This window comes from Pavona decussata, unplaced genomic scaffold, assembly GCF_977016875.1.
Source record: "Pavona decussata unplaced genomic scaffold, jaPavDecu1.1 SCAFFOLD_169, whole genome shotgun sequence".
Classification (NCBI taxonomy): Eukaryota; Metazoa; Cnidaria; class Anthozoa; order Scleractinia; family Agariciidae; genus Pavona; species Pavona decussata.
The window spans coordinates 1,023,220-1,048,486 of record NW_028145580.1 but is presented as its reverse complement, the minus strand read 5'-3'; the positions used below and the strand labels follow the sequence as shown (position 1 = coordinate 1,048,486).

Genomic DNA, 25,267 nt, shown 5'->3' with positions numbered 1-25,267 from the left:
TAGGTTCATGGGACAAACATTCACTTAGTTACAAAATAAATTGTAAAACACCGAGAGAAAGAAATGAACTGTTTTTTCAAGTTGCGATACATCTCAACTTAATTCTTCTGTGGTCAGATGCACTTATCAACAGTTTTAAGTACACTGGAGTGGTAGTTTATAGCAAACCTGGACCATTATTTTAGGTTTTTGCCGATGAAACGTTTGCGGGTTTTTGAAACCAAATTCCTGTGGGACTCGTCATGTGATTTTATGCCCACTACAAGGAAGATTTTGTAGTGACACCTGTACACATTTTTCCAGTGTACATGAAGGTTAAGAGATGTGCCTGTTCCTGACTGGATTCACCAGGTACAAAGCCCAATATCATCAAGATAACAGTCATGCTGTATGCCCGTCTAACTCCTAAATTGAGGTACCCAAATTTAAAACAGAACTCTAGGCTATTTCCCTTGGCCAGTGTGACATGCCCACAACATAATGATGCGATGCCCTACTCAGCCAGTCCTCATCTTCAGTCAAACTATTATGAATGGAGGTAAACATAAGAATGTTTACTTTACCAAGTGTGTGATCAACAGATGGTCCTGTGTTAGAAGATGGCGTTCCACCACGATCTCTCGTCCAATCAAATGCACCCTTGCTTGTATCTGTCCAGCCACACAGTCCTGGTATTGATGTCACAAAAGCATTTAGCCAAATGGTAAACATTAATGCACATTATTCAAATATATTTAGTGGATATGGGGCAATAGGACTTTGACTCTCTATGCAGAGGGAAACTTCAGTGCTAAGTAATTGTGTGAATCACACAATGTTGGTTTAATGTAATAACCTATTGTCGGTAAACATGTGCTGCACACGGTTAGCAGTAGAGTAGGCAAAAGAGAGCCATGTGTACTCTCCGCTGTGTTCTCTACTGGATGTATTCTAAAAGAAAGTTATTTCTCGTTTTCTGCCCAGATCAACTCCTTGCCTTATTCTTACATTGTCCTTGACGTTTTTTTTTTTTTTTTTTCACTGACAAAATGAGCGATTGGTGCAAACGAAAAAATGTAAGAAAAATGACATAGATTGACAACTCACTGGTCAGCTAATTCCATACAAAGAATGAATAAATAACAATTACAACATCACTTCCCGACATAACTAATTCTGACCTTGTTCAAATGTACAGTCCCCACAGTTCCTCTCGTCGCTGTTGTCCCCTACTCCACAGTCATTTACAAAGTCGCACACTTTGGTTGAATCTATGCATTTGCCAGACCTGCACTTTACAGCACATGGGTTGGGTGTTGGAGTCGGTGATGGAGCTTCAAATGAAGGTGACAAGTGTATGAGATTCCTCAAAAGCACTTACTGTAAGCCCCTGTTATCAACCTTTGAGTCTTGGTTATTAATAATAATTATTAATGATCAGCGACTACAGATCAGCCTAGAAAATGTGCCAGGTTGACACAACAGTCACCCCAAGAGAGGAGGTGTTCAGGAGACAAGTGATTAGAGGCTCTGAAATGCATGCCATCTAGACGCTAACAAAACAGTTCAATTACATCATTAGCTTGGCACACCACAAAGCTACTACCAGCCACTGATGGATTTTACTTACAAGGACAAACTCCAGGTGTGACAACAATATCATCAATTGCTATATCTGCATCATACGAGGCACCCACCGTAGCTTCAAACATAATCTGTTGAAAAACAAAATCACTCTCTTAATCTTGTTCTCAAAGAAATCACAAAGTGGAAATTCTGAATTAACGGACAAGAAAAACTGGTGATCATCAACTTTCATTTAAACAGTCATGCTTAACACTTAATTGATGCAATCAAAACTGAGAACCCTAACAAGTGGCTTGATGTTTTCCATTATAATCGTTACACTTACTATAAAATTTTCCGTTAACTTACATTGCCAAAGGGATGAGCCGCTTTAAGTGGGCAAATCACATATTATAATATATTATCTTGGCTTACGTTATGCAAACTATGCTCATACCTCAAAGTTGTCTGGACTATTCAATTGCACTTGGTTTGATAACCACACATCTCCGTGGTTAAGCTGCTCAGTCCACAGCGTTCTGTAGTAGGGTCGACTGGGATTGAATGGATAAATCCTTAGTTTAACTGACAAGGAGCCAACACTGTTGCCATACATATGATACCAGAAATTCAAGCACCAGTTAAAGCCACTGCTGACTTTGAATCGATCTGATGTTAGTCTGGCAACATCTCCTTTCCTTCTAGGTGAGGAGGCTTCAATGTACACATAATGACCTGATGATGTAATAAAATCACATAAACAATCAAGCCTGGCACATGTCTTTCTTGGCAAGAAGCGTTGCATTACTTGACAACGACATTGGACACTAATCAAGATACAGTCCAATCTCCAGTACTTGGACCTTGGTTTTCCAGAGTTTTCATTATTAAGTTGAATATCTGTTTCTAAGTTAAATGGGTTAAAAACAACAAGAGAAAAAATAGTCAAGGGTACAGATAAAGTTTCTTTTGAAAATGGCTAACGACGACAGCTGAATTGAATTTGGTTTACCCTTCACTATCCCAACTACTTTTAGAACTTGACATAAGTCCAGATAACTGAAGCTAGCTATCACTGGACTCTTGTTTATTTGAACTATTTGAAGGGTCCCAGTAAGTCCAGATGATCTTGCTGTCACTGATAAAAAGCATGCAAGACGTTACAACCTCATACCTGTAGTAGTTCCAGTTGTGTGATCAACAGAAGGCCCAGTACCAATGCTTCCAGTGTGACCAGTATTTCTCTCCCAATCAAAGTTATCACCACTCAATTCATTCTGGTAAGCACACAAGCCTTTCTCGAAGTCACACGAGCCAGGGGGTGGACATGGACCATTTTTGACTTCTGTATCATCAATAGCTATATCTCCATTGTATCCACGGCCTCTGATACCTTCAAATACAGCCTGAATGAAAGGAAACAATGGAAATCTAAGCAAAAGAAGTGAAAGGGCCTAAGACACTACGGTGATGTTAGAAACTCCATTGCAAATAACATCAAGCTCGAATGGAATTTGCAGGGGTTTCACTAGAAGCCGGCAACCGGCAAAATTCACCGCCTACTTTATCAGAATTTACCTCTTACCGTCACTTACTTTGTCCGTATTTTCACTCAAATTATTTAAAAAAAAAATTTCAACAGGTCACCACCTACTTTAGTTAGCTCAGAAGGCTATTTCAAAACTTATTGAAGCCCCTGAATTTGAGCAGGTCATCTTGTAATGCTACAGGAAACTGGTCAGTTTTGACATTTCAATTAAGACCAAGCTGGAAGATTACAATTTATGGAATTTACTGATGTCACAGAGTGCCTTAATAATGATCTCATTTTTAGTGAGATCACACCATCATTGCAACAGTAGTAGCTTTAGCAACGACGACAGTGATGATAGCGAAAACATTAAAATGAGTTCACGATTTTTCAAACGTCATCAATATATGAATGCTTTGAAACACTACATGAGACATCACTACTACAGTCCGTCAATATGTCTTTTTACCACAACTGTTTCTAACCTCGCAATCTGATTGGCTAATTTTCCGTTGTCGATAAGAGTACAGACAACACTAAACCACATTCAATTTGTTACGTGTCAACAAGTCAACAGAAGTGTGGATACTATTGATTTCAGCTTTGTGAAATGAAATCATCAGATTACCTTCCACTGTTGTGTTGGGCTCTTTACCGTGACCATTCCTCTCAACCATTTGTTGCCATGGTTACCAGATTCTGACCAAGCTGCTGAGCCAAGAGCATTGCCACGTTTGATGTAAACATTCAACCTTCCAATGCCACTGCCATACATGTGGTACCAAAATACAAGACATTGTCCATTTCCATCTGTTTTCGGGAAGGGTGAGGTCTCCAGGCGAGCATAGTCACCTGTTTTACGTGGAGACGATGTTTCAATGTACATGTAGTGCCCTGCAACAAGATCAAGTTGTCCGACTGTCAATACAGAAAATAGGAGGGGTGTAGTATTTCTTGGGTTACATTTGGCTAGAAGATTTTCTGTTTTACACATTGACCCATCTGGCCTAGACTTGGGTTCTTGAACCTGGGGAAATTGGGAGGGGGGGGGGGTAGGGTTAATCTAAATCAAAAATGTTAAAAAATCAACATTTCAATAACGCGACTGGGAAACAGGAAGTTCCAGTATAAAAGGGGTCTGGCCTGGCCTTTCTTACCTTCAGTTGTCAATCAACAATCAGAGCATAAACACCTGACAAACAACATGTGTCTTTTTCTCTAACCATTACTGATAAATTAGATAAGTTTTTGAAATAAAACCTGTTAACCGAATTAGAAAATGATGTCTTATATTGCTGGCCCCAGTTGTTCAAAGAGCGGATAATTTTATCCACTGGATAGGTCGCTATGCGGCAAATAAATGTGTGCAAGAATTTCCCCATAGCCCTACAACTTGTGTAAAGAGTAGAAGTGTATGCCTAATTTAAGTATGGAATTGTGTGGAAAACTTGCTAAAAGAGTTGTTTGGTATACATTTGCACCACTGGATAGTGACTTATCCACTGGATATAGTTATCTGCTCTTTGAACAACCAGGGCCTGGAGGATATGAGATTTTGAGGCATATTTTTTCATTTAACTAACATACTTTAGCTTGCATAAAACTTGACTTACCAAAGGCAGTGCCATAAGTGTGGTCAGAAGGCGGTCCTGTGTGAATAGAGGTGGTGCGTCCACTTCCTCTGCTCCAATCAAAGATGTCTCCTTGATCTTGGGTGAAGTTACAGATGTTTTGTGACTCAAAATCACAAGTAGCTATGAAAGAAACAAATCAGAAGTGTTAGGAAATAGGTGTAGATATGTTAGCTTACACATTAGAATAAAGGACCTAAAGCACAATGTAAAGCAATTCTTAACAGTATTTTCTGCAAAACGAAGTGCGACACAACATGACACAACACAACAATGTATAAAACTTGCAAATTCTTTTTTCACAAAGTTCAGAAACAAAAACAGAAATCAAGAGGGCTTTGTTCTCCTGGTTGGTTTTAGCAGATCCTGTACAGCTCTTTCTTGAATGTTTTCTCCACCTATCACTGAAATAATGAGGCTGTAGAATTGCCATATCTTCGCTACCTTGACTACAAAATTGCTGAACAGTAGTAAGCATCAAGACAAATATGATACTTACTTAACAGCGGGCAGGGCCCATCTAAGACACGGATATCATCAAGGGCAACGTCTCCTTTATAACCACTTCCACGTGTCCCTTGGAAAGCAAACTGGAAAAAAGATCGCAATTTGCAAATAAGAGTTCGTAGGATTAGACAAAATTCAGCTGATATTAAACGCACCTCAACCTTGACTTGCCTTTACCTCCCATACTTATACTCATGTACACGTCATTTATAAAAAGAGAGGGCATTTATTTGCAATACTTGACCATTTTTCACTTGGTGCTCAATGGATTTGGTGTGGGATATTTTGGTCTTTAACAATGGACATGCATGTCATTGATTTTCTGAATTTTCAAAGAATTCCTAGAATGTCATCCAAAAAGATAAACACGACCTCACAATTAAAATTAATGTCTCCCTTGAATAAATGCCCACGTACTCTTACATACTTGCTATCTAATAAATGCGCTGCTAGGTGTTTATTTGAGTGGTGGTACGTTTATGAAAATAATGAATTTTCCTACCTGAAATGATGTTCTACTTGTCACAGCAACCTGTCCAAGTCTCCACTTATTACCTTGAGTACCACTTTTGGTCCAGATAGGTGATGGGGGAAGCTGCTGTCCCCGTTTTAAAAACAAGTTCAGGGTGTCAACATGTTGTCCGTACATGTGATACCAAAACTGCAAGCAGATCATGTTACTGGGTTTGCCATATGTTAAGGGGACAGTTGCACTCTGCAGGACAGCAGTGTCATTTTGAGACTGCCATGAGGTCTCGACATACACATAATACCCTGCAAGAAAAGAAGAGGTATTACAACGCAGTCCCGGGAGTGCCAGCCATTGACAAGTGAGCATTCTTATAGATATTCAGTAATTCAGGTTGATGAGATGCTATATTGGCAAGCACATGCTGATGATCTGATATTTGCAAAACACGTTCTGGTGGTCCTGAGGACCTAAAGCAAATTGGTGACCTCATACCCTACTGTACACTATTAATGATGTACGAGGCTTCGGTAGGGCGGTATGAGTAAATGCCCATCTACAGTACCTTAGTTATAGTGGAACTGTTTTGTGGAATGATCTACAAGATGAGGTGAAGACCACACCATCTCTTTTATCTTCTAGGTCTTCACGTTTGCAAAGGTCAAGGACGACTCATCTACCAGGTCATGTTCAACTAATTACAGTATCTGCGACTTTTTGCGAGCTATTTCACAATTAGCCAGAACAGTGAAAATTCACTACATGGAAAGCACACTAAAAGGACAACAAGAAGTAAATTGGCAGGAGCTTGTATCATTGCAAGATAAAGAATGTCATTGTATCCCCTTCTTAGTATGCAAACAAGAAAATATCACTATGTGACAAATATCTGAGGAATTAAGCGGGGAGATTGAGGTGAGGAAGAACAGTATTTCATTTCTGACCTTTTAGGCTTCCTGTGGTATGGTCTGCCGTGGGACCAGTTCCAGTTGATGGTGAGTGCCCCTGTTGCCTGTTCCAGTTGAAATCATCTTCCTTCGAGTTGTTCCAGCTGCAAAAGCCTGTCTCAAATGTGCAGTCCCACTTGGATGGAGGCTTTGTAGTTGGGGGAGCAGGTGTTGTGGGGAAGGGTGTTGGCCTGGTGGGGCCATGGAAACACCAAGGAACATTTGAAACAGAATTGTCCCAACAACATCCTCGGGCCTGGCATTGTGAAGCAGAGATTCCAAGATAGCCACAGTCTTGTCTGAAGGGATAAAGAAAAGGTTTTCGTCTTTTGGATCTCCTTACCAGAAAATATGAAGACCAAACGAAAAGCAATTTCTACTGAGAGGAGCGTAAATAATTTTGTTCAACATGTAGAGGTCTAGGCATGGCTGAGGGAAGGAAACACAAAATTGAACAGACTCAATGTATCAACTTTCCCTGCATAATTCAAAGAAGGGTTCGATAAAAGAGTCCTACATGGCTTCAAAATGAAAACCTCTCAGTCAGAAGAACCAACATAAATGGACTGAAGCCAACAAGAGGTAACGAATGGCTGCTCGCAATTCGAAGTCTATCTCACTGTATTTTGGTTCCCATTGACAAAGGGGTAAAACAACAAATGACTATTCAATTTGTTGGCCAGAAGACCCAATGCTACTTGAAAACACCATTACCTGTTAGCTGGAATGACACTCTTGCATGCACTAGGATGGTAGAAACAATAAGGAGCGTTTGGAACAGAATCATCCCAACAGCATCTCCGAAGTCCCACACACTGCGCCCTAGTAATACCGAGGAAACCACAATCGACCCGCCTGAAGGGATTAACTGAAGAACAAAGTCCCACACAGTAGCCATCTCTGAAGGAAATGTCATCAATAGCAATGTCACTGCGGTAGTCCCTTCCACTGACACCTTCAAAAATTATTTGGTAGCTGGTTCTGCTGGTTATTGTTATTTCTGCTTTCTTCCAAATGTTGCCCTGTAACAGAATCAAGGTTGGTTTTTAACATTTCATACCAGTTATTTCCGGGACTCCAAAACTGTTGTTTGCCACATATAACCCCATGGAAACTGGAACATGCACGGAATGAACTCTTTTCTATAGAATCAGCAACTTGATAGCCAAAACAATGTCGAAAATATACCTCCTTTCCAAATATAAAGAAGTCTTACTATCTGCCATCTTTTGGAATAGTAAATTTGTACATCCGCACTTGGTAAAGTAGGAGCAATTGTTAACCACAAACAGCATTTGTGAATTAAGTCAACATTAGAAGTGCAGATTTAAAACTTAATATGCAGGTACATGTACAATTTATAACTTGTTCTTATTCCTGCCACCAGTGGCCAGCAAGAAGTTTTGAGAGTTTAAAATTGATATATATGTAGGTGAACCCGACATGACGAGGGTATTTCTTTGAGGATGTATTAGGACTGTTCAATAAAACAATTAAGCTGAAGCTATCAATCACCAAGACAACTTCAGTATGTCCTTTGTAACCAGAAACAAGATAAGATGACCAAATTGTACAGATGAATGAAGATGATCGGTTACTCAAAGTTTAAAAATAACCAAAATAACAATAATAATAATGACATTATAAACGTTCGTGAAATGGTCACTAGCTACTTTCCCGAGAAAAGCCCCGGGCCTAACTTCTTCAAAGCTCAGTTTAAGCTATGGATGTTAATCTAAACAAGCACACCACAACAGATAAACTGTACCTGGGAGCCATTAAGGTTCCAAACCAATGCTTCTGGCTTGCCAGCTTGTCTCATGTAGACATTCAGGTTTGCCACAGTGGCGCCATACATGTGGAACCACCAAGACATGCATTTGCCAGTAGTAGAGGAAAACATTTTACTTCTCATCCTTGCAATGTGACCGTTCGTCCGAGGACTTGATGTTTCAATAAATGCATATGTTCCTGAAAAGAATCAAACTCGGAAACTTAACACATATTCAACCTAGGGCACGTTTTTTGTTTAGGAACCATTCTAGAATAAGAATACTTGGGATGACATTTAAAAAAAAACCAGTGGGTTATGAACTTTTTGGTACAAATTGAGGTTGTTATAAAGCACGGGTAATCTAATGAGAGGAAAATTGGTTACCTAGGAAACACCAGGCACCAGGTTGTATAACACAGGTCCTCTACAAATTGTGCCCAATACTTCTACTAGTCGCTGTGTCTGGTTGCAACTAGGAGTACAAATACCTTTCTGCTGGATAGAAAGCTGGTCTACCCCAAGACAACCCAACATGTGGATAAAGTTTCCCAACATCACCAGTAACCATTTTAAAAACCATGTTGGATAAGGACATTGGCCAAGCTTCAAATTAGGACTTCACTATAAATTCAACACTCAAAACCAAAGCAGCTATAATTTACAGTAGACATTGGTTGAAATTAGACTGTGTTTTCAGCCACAAGAGTATTTGCATGTCTATATGTTTTAATATTGATAATATTACACCTATTAACGTGGTTATGGGGAGTGTACCTACTAGGCAATTACAATTACACTACGGCTACAAAATGGCCTGAAGTGATAATTCAGATTACATTAACAGACAAAGTGGTTTGAAGTACTACACAGAAAATCCCTTCCATTTTTTATCTCATGTATTTCAAACTGAGTCTGTGTAATATAAACCATCTGTTATAATTGCTGGCAATATAGATTTAGTCTCTAGATCGAGGGACAATTTAACCATGTCACACAAAGACTTACCGAGGGATGTTCCAGTTGTATGATCAGTTGATGGTCCCGTTTGCCAACTTGGTGTTGATCCGCTCCCCAGTGTCCAATCAAAGTCATCGAGGCCTATTGATCGGTTTCCATTGGGAACATTGAGCCAAGTACAGAAACTCTTTTCCTCAAAGTCACAGCTTCCTGTGAAAACAATGATGATAAAATTACCCATTCTAGCATAAGGGTAGAGTTCAATACCAGAGTTCTACTGAGGTGCAAAATACAAAAAGTAAATTAACAACAACCTTCTGGTGGGCAAGGGCTGTCATCAATCCAGAAGTCATCCACTGCTATGTCACCAGCATAGCTTTGCCCTCTGATTCCTTCAATGACAATCTTGGAAATGAAATTACAACAAAACATAAAATCATCAGTGGGAGATTAAGATACATGAGAACAAAATTAACGTATATTGAACAATAAATTATTCCACAAATGAGTGTTGGAGAGGTGATGACAAATGGCAAACAAGGTATGTAGCCCCAAGTTGGCTATTAGTATAATCCTCCAATGTCTAGCAAGTGCGAGTGGAATAATAATATTGTTGTATTGAAACAGCCAGGAAAATATTGCTGATTTTATTTCACAAGTATGACCATCTTTTCTTGGGCATGGTACAATGGCTGATATCCAATGCCTACTGAGCAAATCAAAACTCTTGAATTTAATTTCCCATTTCCCACTTTTCAATCAAACTTCAAATAAGTAGCAGACACATTTCAAAAAAAAATTTTTAAATGAATTGAAAAAAAAAGTAACAGAATATCGGATCATGTTATGTTGTGCCATCCTCTGAACTGACTCTTTGCTTGCTCTTCATCATTCATTGAGCATTCATTGAATTACATTAGAAAGATGCAACTAGACAAGTATTACACACTTGAGGCTGCACTTGCTTGTATTACAGTACAACTTTATAATAATGCTTGAAGGTTTTCAACAAAAGTAATCCTTTGATGAATATCTGAAGTTTCACTTTTAATAACACACTTGAAACGAAACTCAGCCATGGCTTTCTCCGTCAAGACAAAGAGCCTCATTTTCAGTTCCAAATTTGTTACCTCATTGGTAGATAAAACATTAATTTGATGGTGCAAGGAACTCACAAGAAGCCAAAAATGAAAAAGGGAATTTTGGTCTAATGTCAGCAGTAATTTCTGTCCCAGCCCTTGAGGTCATCCTTTTGTTCCAGAAAATTTCCAGAATATCCACACATGCCATTTGTATTTAAACTTGTTGGACTGGAAATTTCCTGTAAACGGAAAACCATCCAGGCCCCAGTTGTTCAAAGGCCAGATAACTTTATCCAGTGGATAAGTCACTATCCGACTGTTTCAATCTGTGCAGAGATTTCAGTATTTCCTTGTGTACAAGCGAATATGCACACTCTAACCACAGTTAAGTTTGGGAGTGTACGAAAACCTTGGACAACATTTAACGTGAAGTATATTTTAGCCCCTGAATAGTACTTTATCCAGCGTATAAAGTTATCCGGCCTTTGAACAACTGGGGTCAGAAGACAAAGCAACTACATACTCCCAGTGTTACTGACCTATAATTATTATACCATGATGTGTTGCAAAACCTGCATGTTCCTAACTGTCACAAAAAGGATATACAGTGTAGAGAGTAAACAAATCACAACATGCCGAGTAATTTTCCCTGTATTGTATTTCACTGATTATTTTCATACCTGGAATTGGTTTGATGTTTTAATAGGTGCTTTGGCATGCAGCCAGAAATTGCCTTGGTTTCCTGTCTCATTCCACACCTTGGTGCCAAATGCTAAGCTATCCTTGACATACACATTCAGTGAGCCAATATGGCGGCCAGACATGTGGTACCAGAAGTTGAAACATTTGCCATTTGGAGCTGGTGCATATTTAGGGCTAAGGAACCATGCCTTGTCACCTGGTCTTCGTGGGGAGGATGTCTCAATGAACATGTAGTAGCCTGTGAGCAGTCAGATAATTAACAATATGAGGGGAGCTGTGCAATACACACTATTCTGGGGTAGGGCAACTCTTCAGTGGTAGGGGTAGTTTATATCAGTTTATAGTCAAAGGTAACAGAATTCTGTTGTGGTAGCTGGCATCATTTTCCACGGCTTTCCAAAACTTACAACAACTAAGGTATGCTAATGACCTTTGTTCTTTCTGTCTTTCTGTGTAGATGATTTCCAAATACTTTATCACTTAATTAATTACAAACAGTGAAAAAAACCTCTTTCCTGGAAGCATTGAAAATGGCCTTTGTTCTTTCCCTGTGTAGATGATTTCTAAATACTTTGTCACTGAATTAAAAACGTTTAAATACCCCTTTGTTGGAAACATTGAAAATGGTATGGTAAGGTAAGATAAGACTTTATATATCAAGGGTAACATTTCACAGTAATTAAACTGCATGGTTACCTCATTGCCCTCAAAATAAATAGATAATAATGCCTCTGGGAAAAATGAAGAGATGGAACTCCAATAATGTGTCATACAAGTCATGTAAAACAACACTTCAGTCATTATAAATTAAGCACGAAACCACCCAAAGCTCTCAAGACTGTAATTAGGAGCCAGCAACCAGCTGTTGTCGAAGCTGAGTGGATGCTTTGGGATCTGAACTCAGCGATCAGGCTTTTAACCAGACTCGAGTTACACATCTAAGAGGCCTATCTCTCATAACATTGTAAAAAGTTCTACTTAATTTTTCACAATTGGTTTGGTAGACACCTGGATTTCCAAGTTTTCAAAATGCACTTGTCATGTTTCTTTATGTAAAAAGGTCATATTTCTGGACTTTATCCTGATTGGTCAAAAACAGTACTTATTTGCAATCAGCAATACTGCTTCATATTATATAAGTATACACTTTTACAATAATAGTTTTTAAAGGGACAGTATCATGCTATTTTTAGTAACACATTGAAAATTGAAAAGATGCTATTCGGTTGATAGCAGCCAAGATGTATAATGACCAAAATCCCATTAAAAGACTATCAGAATGCAGAAACTATCCATGGATATTTCCGCCGTCAGATGACCAAAATAAAAGTGCATAGTTCAAATTTGAAAATGTCGGGGCAACGGTTTCAATTTTGGCTGTCATAACACACTAAAAATCAGTTGTACTATATTTTGGTTCAACCTTTCATCTCAGTAGAATCAATATAAATATTTCTTTAAATTAGTGATTAGAAATTAATTAACACAGTGTTCAAAGTTTAAATTTAGTAAATTTTTTCCCAAAATCGTGATACATGTATCTCCCATGATACTGCCCCTTTAATTAACACACAATTGGCTAAAACCTTGCATCGGTCTGACTTGTTTCTTTATTGTGGAGCTGGATCCTAATAAGCAGCATGATCACAACCCTGTCACTAATACCAAATACAAAGAATTTAAAACAAACCATTTCTTGTTCCAGTAGTGTGGTCAGTGGTAGGCCCAGTACCCAGTGAGGGCGTTCCTCCACTGTCGCGCCTCCAGTCAAACATATCTCCAGTGCGAACATTTGTCCACTTACACATGTCAGTTTCAAAGTCACAGGCTTGCGGAGGAGGGCATGCCCCATCGGTAACATCCAGATCATCAAGGGCTATATCTCCCATGTAGCTACTTCCACGGACACCCTCAAATATTATATAGAATGGTTGGTTACTTATCAGGTTGACTTGAGCATAGCGCCACTTGTTACCCTGTGTCCCTCTGCGAGTCCAGAGTCTGTGAAGCCAATAAAATGTAAATATATTCAGTTAGCCAGTAAGGGACATTTAGATTAATAAAAGAGCAGAGACACTTTCTTGAAAGGAAAATTGAGATCTGAATTATGCAACAAGTCAAACAAAACATTTTTTGGAGTTGATTGAGACTTTGGAAGGTCAAATATCACTTGAAATTTTTATATTGTTTAGTGCTAGTGGTGAATTTTTATTTTATGTCAATTTCAACGAAATGTTTTGACTTTCTTGGTAACTTAATACAATATTGAGAACATGGAACACAGACATAATTAGATAAGATGTTGACATGACATTTGTATCTATTCTCATCTTCAATCACGCTGCTTTTTCAGCAAATGATAAAAAAAGTTTCAGTAGTTTTAATAAAGATATTTTTGAAGCACAACTTTTCCTAGTTGTGAATTTTATGTCACGGTTAGCATGACCGGTCATGAAGGTGTTTTACAAATTCCAAGTTCTAGGAATTGTGCTGAAGTGCATGTTTTCTTCGGAAACCACAATTTCTAGATTATTTAGTTTCACTGGAAATGGAAGGGCAAAAGCCTTGTCAATGGATTGTTACTAGAAAGCGATGGGAGGTACACTGTCATTTAAAAAAGGCTCACCTGACTTGAGAGGAACCAACTTTGCGGTAGACATTAAGAGTGTCTACATGATAACCCCACATGTGGTACCAAAACTTTAAGCACCTTCCGCTGGTTACAGTAGTGGGTTGGATAAGACCACTATGGAGCCAGGCTTTGTCTCCGCGGTTACGTGGAGAAGATGTCTCAATGTAAACATAGTAACCTGATGCAAGGGGAAAAAACAAATTTTTGTCATGAGAAATCCAAGGAAAAGGGTTTGCATGCATAGTCAGTATGTTTTTGAACTGAAACTAGGGTGCAAAGAATTACAAAAAATATACTTCCTGTACCCAAAAATAAATCTGTACGTGTTCCTTTCTTATTATTGCTGCATGTATGCAACAATGGTGGGCACTAATTTGTAATCCCCATCAACTTTGCTTGATAAATAGTTTTTTTCTGTTGCTACACCTGTCATCAGCTGGCAATCCTAAAGTTCACAATGACAAATTAAATGAGCCACTACAATCTTCATAACTACATATTGCACAGTTTTTTTTGTGAAAGCCCACCTGTGCATCCTTTCTTTCCTTTATAGCTCATGTAACAAAACCTTTAAAAGAGCTGTCTCAGCTACTTTTAGTGCTACGGGTACTTTGAATAGCGAAAAAACATTTGTATTAATGGAAATATTAAAATAATGGTACAATTTTGTTAAAAATAACCCTACTAGTGCACAGAAACTAGTATCAATCATTTGTGTCTGTGGATGGCTAGGATAGAAATGGACTGACCCTGTGACTTGAAAAAACTGGCAAATTTTTCAAGTTCCTCGAGTGCATCTTGGAGAAATCGCTAAAAGCCGATTAGAGTTTATTCTTCCTCTGAGAAATCATTTCGTATCTTCCTCCTGGTTCTCAAACAGCGATTTTACGTTAAAGAAGGGCTTCTTTGTCAAATGTTTGAGAAGTTTTGGTCAGCATACAGCACAATCTCTGTGACAGTGCTTCCTTAAAGATCCCTTTCTAATAAGAAGTACCTCTAGATGTCCCTAAAGTGTGATCCACTGTCGGTCCAGTATTCCAGGAAGATGTACTACCCCGACTTCTTGTCCAGTCAAAGTTGTCTCCTCTGAGGTTTGTCCATGAGCAAAACCCTCCTTCGAACGTGCAGTTGTTGATGATCGGTGGAGGTGTGGTCGGTGGGGGTGTTGGAGGCACTGCTATAGAGGGCACCACAGAACAAAACGTTGTAGCAAATGTAACGTCATCTATGGCAATGTCTCCAGAGACGCTGCTTCCCCGAACAGCTTCAAACACGACCTGCAAAGAGCAGCACAGTGGTCGTCACTTGTCGTCACAGCAATGTTTCAGACACTTACCTATTCTACTAAATGATAAAATGAGTACCTGATACGGCTTTCCACTTGTCACTGGGGCCTGAGCACTGTACCATTGGTCACCAAAGTTTCCACTCAGCTCCCAAATAACAGTCTCTGATTGGTTTCCGGCACCTGTCTTCACTAGGACTCTGAGTGTTCCGATTGTATTGCCAAACATGTGGTACCAGAACTTCACACATCTACCCCGGGTCGTGGTTGGAGAAAAGTCCTCACTGAGAAGACGAGCCTTGTCGCCTTGCTTGCGTGGAGATGATGTTTCTATGTACATGTAATGACCTGCAACACAAACAGTTTACATGTTCATAATAGTTGTCAAATTGATCAGATCTCTTGGAAACAACTTTGTAATTCAAGTAGTACTATTGACAACAAAATATCAAGGGTTAGTGTTTCATAGGGGCTCCAAACCCCTATCACACTTTTAAAGCGAGTATTTGGCCAGCAAACTTCCTCTTTGACTGTTCTTTAACTGCTAATTTGCACATTTTAAAAACTTGAATATCTCTGGAACAAAAAGAGATATTTGAAAATAGTAAACAACATTCTTCTTCTCATACAGACTACTTGTTCATGTTTTAAAATGGCTTAGATTAGAAAGACGCGAATTTCGTCATAGTAGCACTTTAATAACACCTCTCTCAAGTGTATTATTCAAGCTTAATTAAACTAAATTAATTACCAAACAACAACAAAAAATTACCTAAAGCAGTTCCTTGAGTATGGTCAACCTTTGGTCCTGTCTGCCAGCTTGGAGTATTTCCTGCATTTCTCAACCAATCAAATTGGTCTTCAGCCTGGGTGTTGACGTACGTACACATTCCGCTCTCAAAATCGCAATCCCCTGCAAAAGGAAACAATGCCACACCCTAAGTGATCTCTAGGATTCATGTAGATTCCTCTCTTTGGAAGACAATAAGAGGCTTTCAGGAACTAACAAGGGAAGTGCCCTCAGTTTCATTTAATCTTTATACACTAAATGACATGAGTTGGTGAATAACAATCACCTGGTAATGGACATGGACTGCTGATGAACTTCAGATCATCAATGGCTATGTCTCCTTGATAACTTTTGCCAACAATACCTTCAAAAACAATCTGTCATAAACAAAACAGAGATGAAATTTTAATACATGATGACAATGATGATGATGATGATGATGATGAAGAGGACAAGACTGGGGGATGGGGGTGTCAGTAACCTTAGGGTCTTGAGGTACTTTACAACAACCAATATTCATAAAACTTAAAACAACAAAATGTGAGAATAATAAATTAATTTCCTGTACTCAGAGCACAATAAAAGTCTAAAAGTGGAAGTCCACTTCTCTGAGTACAGGATACTATATTTTATGTAATATATCAAACACAAGAAGGCATGTTTCATCAGATATCCAAACACTGAGAAGAAGGTAAAAAAATAAGGGTGCAGCCAAGTTTTTTTTTTTTTAGCAACTTCGAGGTGTTTGGATATTTGATGAAACACACTTTCGAGTGTTTGATGTGGCTTCACAAATGATCAATAATTCTTGAAGACACTCAAGGCTAAAGTTGGCCAAATTTTTATGGTAATTAGGAACACATATCTAAACCGTGGTCACAGTAGTGATTTTCTTTGTTTTCTCTTGACGAGTTATTAATAAATTTGAGAATGTTTTAGAGCATGAAAACAATATTTTTGATTGTAAAATGTAATAAATTACATCATAGAAACATAATAATAATTTATTTATGTGGATCACCTAGGTGGGTCAGGAATACCATTAGTTTGGGAAAATAAAGGTTCGTCAAGGTTTGCAGTAATTCTGCACACATCAACAACACTTCCCTTTACAGTGCTTGGGCGAGACTAAACAATTTATTGCCTTTCCCTTACCCTCAGCAATGATCAGTATTAAAGCAAGAAAGATTTAATGGGGACTACTAGCAATTCTTTGGTATTTGGTTAATTCACATCAGTCTACAGCTGTATGAATAAAACGAAAGTTTTGACTCAAGTAAAAGAAGTGTTCAATAAACTTATGTCTTTCATTTATAGGTGAAGAAAACAACAATGACTTAATTAATGAGTTTCCTTTTTTTGCTTTTTGCTCTTTCAACCTGGCAAGTGGGAAATTGTCTTGAAATGCTTGCACGATGGGCAATATGGCATTTAAGATATTTCAAGCCCTGATGATCATATGCATACTGTGATTTATGTTTCTGGAACACACAAAACGTAATAATTACATGAACCAATAAAAGAAAAACCAAGGCACGTACGTTGAAATTGGAGGTAGTGGTTATTGGGACCTGGGCAACCTTCCAGACATTGCCACGGTTACCAGCTCTGGTCCATACTGGAATGCCAAAGTTGGCTCCTATTTTGATGTAGACGTTCAACCTGCCAATATCATTGCCATACATGTGGTACCAAAACTGGAAGCACTGGCCTCCCTTTACAGGGGTACGACTTGGACTGACAAATCTTGCTTTTTCACCTTGTCTCCTTGGATATGATGTCTCAATGTACATATAAAAGCCTAAAAAGAAAGGAAATACATAGTTACATGTTTCACCAAAAGTTTTAACCATGGGCTTTTAAAAATCTATGAATTCTCATAGCCTTGTCAAGTATTCCAGGACAAAGCGTTCATACGCGTCTTTTACAGTGTCAAAATGTGCATTGTTTTTTTTCTGCCGAGTGATGATGATGATGATGATGATTATGATTATTATTATTATTATGTTATTGAATTTTATTGCATGCAACCATACTTGTACAGTATGCTTAGAGTCATGTTGATTGTGAAATTTATTTTATTAATTCTTTATTCAATAAAATTGTTATAATTATTATTATCATTATTATTATTGTTGTTACAATTATTATTATTATTATTATTATTATTATTATTATTATTATTATTAATTATTATAGAGACATGCAAAAATTAACGATAAAAACCGACGTTTCGGTGTATTCATGACGCCATTGTCAAGGAGAAATAAAAAATTACATGTGGCTAAATGAAATTTAGGCTAAGTTAAGCTCGAAACAATGCGGGTCAGCAGTCTTCCCTCACAGGGGCGGCCCAGGAGTTCTAGCAGGGACACGCTGTGACGCTTTCATGCAGTTGTTTTCGTCGCTTTGCTCGCTCAAAGGTCATTCGCTGTTTGCATTTGCTCGGCTGCAGTTAGCTGTTTGTCTGCTGCTGTGATTTTGCTCGATCGTTCTTCTTCGTTTATTCGCTCTGTCTTTTCTTGGAGTCATGCCTTCTACTCGGACCACGAACAACAGTTTGTCCAGTGCGGCTTTTTCTCCAGAGCCTTCGTCGTCCGCGACGACATCCTCTCTGGCGTACACGTCGAGCGCACCTTCGCCGCCATCTTCGGTAGTGACACCTTTGGGTGGTGCAAGCGCGGTGGATCCGAACTTTTTGGCGGCTGTAGTCGATGCCGTAAAACTGGCTCTGTTGCCTGAGAGCTCCTCGTCCTCGTCGCTTCCTGCTACTGTTCCTGGAGTCGCTGTTTCGTCCGCTACGGCTCTGCCTTTGCCGGTGCCCGGAATTGGGGGCGTTCCCTCCCAAGCTGCCGACTTGGGAGCACGTGCGACTGCCTTGTTTGCCTCTGGCGCGGGATTTTCATCTCCTTTTGCCTCTGCTGCTCCCACAGCGTCCCAAGGTAGGCCTGCTTTTGTAGTTCCTTCCTTTGTGACCACGTTTAGTGCGCCGCTTAACTCAATTACGACTCCCGCGACTGGTACTTCTCACGGTTCGTGGCCCGTCCCATTGGGGAATGTCGCCTCCTCGTCTAGTCTTCCATCAGTACCCATACTAAACCAGCCTTTTGTCATCGGTCCCGGTTTTTCCCCGATCCCTGCCAAGACTGTGGGGCAAATTCTGGCAGGCAAGTTTGTCGACCTGAGCGATTTGCTGTCGGCCAACATATCTCAGGCGGAACCGGAGGGTCAAGTCCTGCTCGACGGGCGTTTAGTGTTTACTCCTTCGACCAAAAAACAGCGTCGTCGGGTGGAGGATATTGTAACGTGGTCCGAAGCCTTCACAATCTATTCTATGATTGTTGCCTCTCACTTCCCTCACCGCTGGCAGGACCTCACACAATACAAACTGTTGATTCTTCGCACCTATCGCCAGTTCAACGGTCGCGTTTGGCTCGCCTACGACCAGGCTTTTCGTGAGCATGCTGCGGCTGTGAACTTGACAAATTGGTCTTCAATCAATGTCCAACTTTTTAATTTCCATGCCGCGGGGGCATCAGTGCGTGGCGGACAAGGCTCGCTCGCTCGCGATGCCACAGAGCCTTCTGGTTCCTCCACTTCGCAAATCATTTGCAGGTCGTGGAACGCTGGGCGTTGTTCTGCGTCATTTTCATCTTGCCGGTTCGCTCACCGCTGCAGCATCTGTGCAGGATCGCATCGTTCTTCTTCATGTTCCGAGCGCCCTGAGAGTCGAACCACGCGTGAGTCGAAACGCCGTTCAGCCTCCCCAGCTCCATACTCTGCTTCCCAAGCCAAGTCCAAGCGCTCCTAGGGATTTGCTGACGTCAACCGTGACCTTGTTTTCCGCCTATCAGTTCTGTTTTCAGCCCGTTTCTGCTGTTGCCTTTTAGCATCTCGTTAGTTCGCTGGCGTACGTTCCTTACTGGACTAGGGCGGGCCCCCGGCTTGGCTGACGTGGTCCAGGGCTGGTCGTGGGCTAGTCATGCGTACTGTAGGCTCTTATTTGGCATTTCGCTTGCTTTCGTTGCAGATTGTTGTTTTGTTTCCCCATTGCCTGTGCTGCAGTGGTAGTTTTTGTCACTTTGCAGTGCCCGTGTGCTCGGCACTTAAGTTTACGCAGCGCACATGTATTCGTGCCGTAGTGGCTTATGTTTAGATGCTCGTAGTTCCATAGCTCCATAGCTTATTAATAAAGTCTTTGCTTCCATGGTTATTGTTGTGAGTCATTCCTGTACCGATTTTTTTTTTTTTTTTCTCTCTTGTCTCCCCAGCCGAGGCCATCTTGCCCCCAGTGTCCATGGTGTCCCCTCTCAATGTGGAGGAATTCGCTCGGGAATTGGCGGGTCACCCCAACCAGCAGCTCGTCTCCTTTGTCCTCCAGGGTCTTCGGCGTGGCTTCAAACTGGGCTTTCATTCCTCCCAAAAACTTAGGTCGGCCAAGAAAAACAAGCCATCAGCTTACCTCCATTCAAAAGTCATTGATGAGTACTTGGCTATGGAAGTGTCAATGGGCAGGGTTGCGGGCCCTTTCAGCTCCCCTCCCCTTTCTAGGCTCCATATCAGTAGCTTTGGGGTTATTCCAAAGAAGGGCCAACCGGGTAAGTGGCGGCTGATCGTAGACTTATCCTCTCCCGGGGGCTCCAGCGTTAACGATGGTATCGATCCTGACGAGTTCACCTTGCAGTACATTACAGTTGACCAAATCATTCAAATGGTCTCGCGCTATGGGCCTGGAGCCCTCATGGCAAAATTTGATGTTGAATCCGCCTACCGGAACATCGCCGTCCATCCTGACGATCGTTTTCTTTTGGGCATGAAATGGCGGGGGCAACTTTATGTGGACCTTGCTCTTCCCTTTGGCCTCCGCTCGGCTCCGTTTATTTTTAATTCCGTGGCGGACATGGTCGAATGGATTCTTTTGAACCGTCACTGTGTTTCTGACCTGTTACACTACCTGGACGATTTCATTACCGCTGGTCCTCCACATTCCAGTCAGTGCCTTGTTAACCTCAGCACTGCCTTATCCGTTTGCAAGCGGTTGGGTTTACCCCTACACCCCAAAAAGTGCGTTGGACCGTCCACGTCTCTAATTGTCCTCGGCATTGAGCTGGATTCCCTTCACCAAGTTGCGCGCCTGCCTGCAGATAAACTCGCCGCTCTTCGGGATTTGATTCGCTCCTGGCGTCCTCGTCGCTGGTGCAGAAGGAGAGAATTGGAATCCCTCATTGGGCACCTGCATCACGCGGCCAAGGTGGTTTGGCCTGGGAGAACATTTATTCGCCGCATGATCAACTTGTTGTGCTGTTTTCGTCGGGGTGATCATCCCATTCGCCTCAATCAGGAATTTCAGCTTGATCTCCAATGGTGGCATGAGTGCTTAGACTCTTGGCACGGCGTCCGTTTTTGGCTCTATCCTGGCATGGATTCAGCTACTGATCTTGAGGTAACTTCAGATGCAGCCGGCTCCCTTGGCTTTGGTGCCTACTTCCGGGGTATGTGGTTCTATGGCGGATGGGCGACACCCCAGGTTAAGCAGTCCATCGCTTACAAGGAACTTTTCCCTGTTGTGATCGCGGCTCACCTGTGGGGTTCTCAATGGACCAGAAGGCACGTACTGTTCCGTTCTGACAATGCCGCCGTGGTTGCGATACTTTGTGCGAGGTCTTCAAAAGTCCCAGTTTTAATGCATCTCCTTCGTGAGCTCTTGCTTTGCGCTGCGCGTTTCGGCTTTACCTTTACTTCATGTCATGTCCCAGGCCTACAAAATAAGATTGCTGATGCCCTTTCCCGTTTTCATTGGCAGGAGTTCAGGCAGCTTGCCCCAGAGGCCCAGCCATCTCCCTGCCAGATTCCTCAGCCTCTCCTCGACCGCTTGATCTCAGTCTGCTAGAGCAACGGTGCTGTGAATTTTTTGGGCACGGCCTGGCTCCCTCAACTCATCGGACATACGCAACTGGTCAAAGGAAGTTCTACACCTTTTGCTGCCAGGCAGGGAAACTCCATGCCAATGGTTCACCCTGCCCAGCCAATGAGTGGACACTGTGTTTATTTGTCTTTTTTGGCGGACTCGGTACAGCACTCCTCCATTAAAGTTTACCTTTCCGCCATTCGTTCCCTGCATATCGAGCAAGGATTTCCTGATCCGTTGCAGAACTGTTTACGGCTACAGCGGGTCCTCAGGGGGATTAAACGGGTACAGGGTTCCCCTGCGACACAGCGCCTCCCGGTCACAGATAACATCATGCTGGTCATGTGGAAGGCCCTGGACATGTCCTTGTGTGACCACTGCATGTTCTGGGCTGCTTGCACCCTGGCTTACTTCGGTTTCCTTCGTTCTGCGGAGTTCACCGTCCCTAGCGTAGCTAGCTTTTCGCCTTCTCTGCACCTGTCAGTTCGTGATATCTCGGTCGACTCCTCCTCATTGCCTTCTTGTATGCGGGTGAGAATCAAGGCCTCCAAAACAGATCCGTTTCGCAAGGGGTGCGCGATACATATCGGCAGAGGTAGTTTTCCTTTATGTGCTGTCCATGCGATGATGGCGTACCTTGGCCTTCGTGGCGACGCACCTGGTCCCTTGTTCCTTCTCCAGAATGGTCAGCCTCTGTCGCGCGCCAGGTTGACTGATTGGCTTCGTCAGATACTCTCGGCAGCGGGCGTCTCTGGGAATTTTTCAAGCCACAGCTTCCGGATCGGTGCAGCCACTGTCGCTGCTCGTAGTGGCCTACCTGATCATCTGATCCAGGCACTTGGGCGCTGGACCAGTAGCGCCTATCAGTCTTACATTCGTACCCCGTCAGAAGCTCTAGCCAGCCTGTCAAAACATTTGGCTTAGCCGCCTGGCCATCTCAGCATAGGGGTTGGCCCCCGTAAGGTTCTCCATATGTGTGGTAAGTTTGGGGTAGGCTTGCTCAGTTGCGCGCTGGTGCTTGGGTGGGTGTGGAGTAGGAGGTCCCATTTCCCCCTGCTTCTCGGGTCCCTCCTTTTCCAAGCACCTCTGATGAAGGAGGGGCTGGGTGGTGGCCGTTCGCAGGGTTGCCATGGATACCTCCTTGCCGCCAAATTTCAGCCTGGCTCCACCACCTTTAGGCACCTGTTCCCAAGCTCATCTATTGATGATGAGTTTAAAGAGTCTGCGGCAAGGTGTAACAATAAATTAGCATATAGTGTTTAAGGCTAATTAAGTGAATACTTTTGCGCGAATAGAGACGTTTTGCACGTTCAGAGTGGGTTTTAGGTCTCTGATGAAAAGCATTTCGTTAACCAAACAATCGAACTTATTTCTACACTTTTTCAGAATGCTAAAACGCCTCAGTAGGTCTTTCGGGACTTCGCCATGCTGTTCGTGGTAGTGTTTGTACACTGAAGATGCTTTTTGTTTATGTCCATCCACACGTGTGTGTAAGTGTCCGCGTGTATAGCCTACATAACCCGCATCACACAGGTCACATTGAAAATGATAAACGACGCATTGTTGGTTGAGGATCTGTGGCTTGGTTTCGCGTACTTTTAAATCCTGCTCAATTTTGCGGCTAACGAATACAGGCTGGACAGTTGTCTGCACCTTTATGCTGAGATCCTTAAGTTCTTTTTTAACAGAATTTGCAGATTCCTGGTCTTTAAACGGTATGACTACACGAACAATGGCTCTAGGTTCTTTCGGCGTCTGTGGGGGCTGCTGGTCAACTATTCTTGAGTGTAGGAAGGTGTTAATGGTTGAATTTATCAAGCATTCAGGGTATTTAAGGTGTGCGAAAACATTCTTTAGGCGATCACACTCCTCAGAGAAATAGGCCCAGGAGGAAGATAGTCGGTGTGCGCGATCAAGCATTGTTGTCATTAAGCTCCGTTTGTAGCGATTGTCTACATGGCTGTGATAGTGTAATAATAGACCTGTGTTTGTTGGTTTCACATAAACCTTGGTTTCAATCCGCGGTGCATGGTTGAGTAGCTCGGTGCCAAGGAAAGGTAGCTTGCCGTTCTTTTCCACCTCCATGGTGAACTTCACCGAAGTGTGGGCACTGTTGAGGGTATGCAGGAAAGTAGTTGCTGTTGCTAAATCAGGCATTACAGTGAGCGTATCATCGACATATCGACGGTAAAAGGATGGAAGTTTTCCTTGCCGCTCAAGGGTATCTTCGATGGATGACATGAAGACGTTAGCTAATAGGGGCCCAGGAGGGGACCCCATAGCAAAGCCATCTGTCTGTTCATAAAGAGCCCCGTCGAACTGAAAAAGTTGGCCTTTGGTGGCTACGCTTAGGAGATCGACAAGATCCGTTCTGGTAAGGTCAAGATTGTATGATGTGTTGAACCAATTATTGTTCATAAAGGCTCTGTTGACCAGGATCTCTATTGTTTCGTCCAGAGGCACGTTTGTGAATAATGAGGAGACATCATACGAAACCAAGATTTCCCCATTGTTGATCTTCAACTGGTGAATCTCATTTGTGAAATCAAAAGTATCAGTAACTGTATACTGATTAAGCGACAAGGGCTTCAATTTCTCGTCGAGCCATTTTGCAAGGGGATAATTGTACGTGTCGGTCGCTGATAATATAGGCCTCATAGCCAATTTTTCTTTGTGGGTTTTTGGCAACCCATATAAATGTGCCAATCTGGAACCTGTAGGGCTCACGGAGTCTGCGATGGTCTTCGGCAGGATTCTACGAACAATGGAATCTAGGGTCTTCTCCTTTTGTGGTAGAGGGACACCGAAACGTCGGTTTTTATCGTTAATTTTTGCATGTCTCTGCATTACCAAATCTTTATTGATATTAATCATTATTAGTATTATTATTATTATTATTATTATTATTATTATTATTATTATTATTATTATTATTATTATTATTATTATTAAGAATGCTTTCTTAGTGATTTTTCCATTAACATAATTTCCAATGATGTTCCAGGCCTGGAAAATGAAATCACAAAATTCCGAGACTTTCCAGGTTTTCCATGACCTGTACGAACCCTGCTGTTGGGTTGGTTGGGGGAGATCAAGTGTACACATGCCTTAACTTGCAAACAATCATGTTATTATTCTTTATTACCAACCTATTAATTCCTGCATTCTCATTGGACAAAGCTGGTAACGTGGTGCAAAATTGGATGGTGGTTATCTGATGATAACAGTCATCCAAATTTGACAACAGTCACCCAACAATTTTAAAATAAATAAACTGCTTTCTGGCTTGTGGAAATACCCAGCACTTGATAATGCACTCAGCTTAAAGAATGTCCTCAAAATTTCACAATGGCCCTATTTATATTTCACACAATCTTTCAGCTTCTGATATATGGATATTTTCTGCCATATGCACACACCTTGCCCATTACTGTTAGCATTTTAAAATTGACTCATTGGGTAAAGACGCTATTACCGGTACACTGTGCAATTTGTCTCACAATCTTT

The 25,267-nt window shown here is 41.4% G+C and overlaps 3 protein-coding genes and 1 long non-coding RNA gene across 5 annotated transcripts in view; 2 read left to right on the top strand and 2 right to left on the bottom strand.

Moving 5' to 3' along the window:
• Window positions 1-25,267, bottom strand: part of LOC146464102 (MAM and LDL-receptor class A domain-containing protein 2-like) — a 140,985-nt gene that overhangs the window by 60,364 nt on the left and 55,354 nt on the right. For both annotated transcript variants that reach the window (XM_085130168.1, XM_085130169.1), the window contains 22 exons: window positions 17,394-17,653; window positions 16,139-16,229; window positions 15,835-15,975; window positions 15,142-15,410; window positions 14,772-15,054; window positions 13,772-13,955; window positions 12,836-13,146; window positions 11,124-11,383; window positions 9,676-9,766; window positions 9,410-9,571; window positions 8,399-8,601; window positions 7,345-7,652; window positions 6,628-6,929; window positions 5,717-5,988; window positions 5,207-5,297; window positions 4,690-4,830; window positions 3,705-3,970; window positions 2,720-2,951; window positions 2,003-2,280; window positions 1,610-1,694; window positions 1,161-1,313; window positions 564-668 (listed from right to left, as the gene is read on the bottom strand). In XM_085130168.1, the coding sequence (XP_084986294.1) occupies window positions 564-668; window positions 1,161-1,313; window positions 1,610-1,694; window positions 2,003-2,280; window positions 2,720-2,951; window positions 3,705-3,970; window positions 4,690-4,830; window positions 5,207-5,297; window positions 5,717-5,988; window positions 6,628-6,929; window positions 7,345-7,652; window positions 8,399-8,601; window positions 9,410-9,571; window positions 9,676-9,766; window positions 11,124-11,383; window positions 12,836-13,146; window positions 13,772-13,955; window positions 14,772-15,054; window positions 15,142-15,410; window positions 15,835-15,975; window positions 16,139-16,229; window positions 17,394-17,653 (4,488 nt within the window). The remainder of the gene's footprint in view (window positions 1-563; window positions 669-1,160; window positions 1,314-1,609; window positions 1,695-2,002; window positions 2,281-2,719; window positions 2,952-3,704; window positions 3,971-4,689; window positions 4,831-5,206; window positions 5,298-5,716; window positions 5,989-6,627; window positions 6,930-7,344; window positions 7,653-8,398; window positions 8,602-9,409; window positions 9,572-9,675; window positions 9,767-11,123; window positions 11,384-12,835; window positions 13,147-13,771; window positions 13,956-14,771; window positions 15,055-15,141; window positions 15,411-15,834; window positions 15,976-16,138; window positions 16,230-17,393; window positions 17,654-25,267) is intronic.
• On the top strand, window positions 18,089-24,625 carry LOC146464103 (uncharacterized). The gene is made up of 3 exons (XR_014856729.1): window positions 18,089-18,132; window positions 22,980-23,017; window positions 24,559-24,625. It is a non-coding gene; the product is annotated as an uncharacterized LOC146464103 (long non-coding RNA).
• LOC146464105 (uncharacterized) lies at window positions 21,854-22,829 on the top strand. The gene has a single exon (XM_085083706.1). It carries the CDS (start codon window positions 21,854-21,856, stop codon window positions 22,682-22,684), a length of 831 nt encoding a protein of 276 aa, XP_084939832.1. The 3' UTR covers window positions 22,685-22,829.
• On the bottom strand, window positions 22,984-24,481 carry LOC146464104 (uncharacterized). Its single transcript, XM_085130210.1, has one exon. The coding sequence runs from the start codon at window positions 24,416-24,418 to the stop codon at window positions 23,030-23,032; it is 1,389 nt and encodes a 462-aa protein (XP_084986336.1). The 5' UTR covers window positions 24,419-24,481; the 3' UTR covers window positions 22,984-23,029.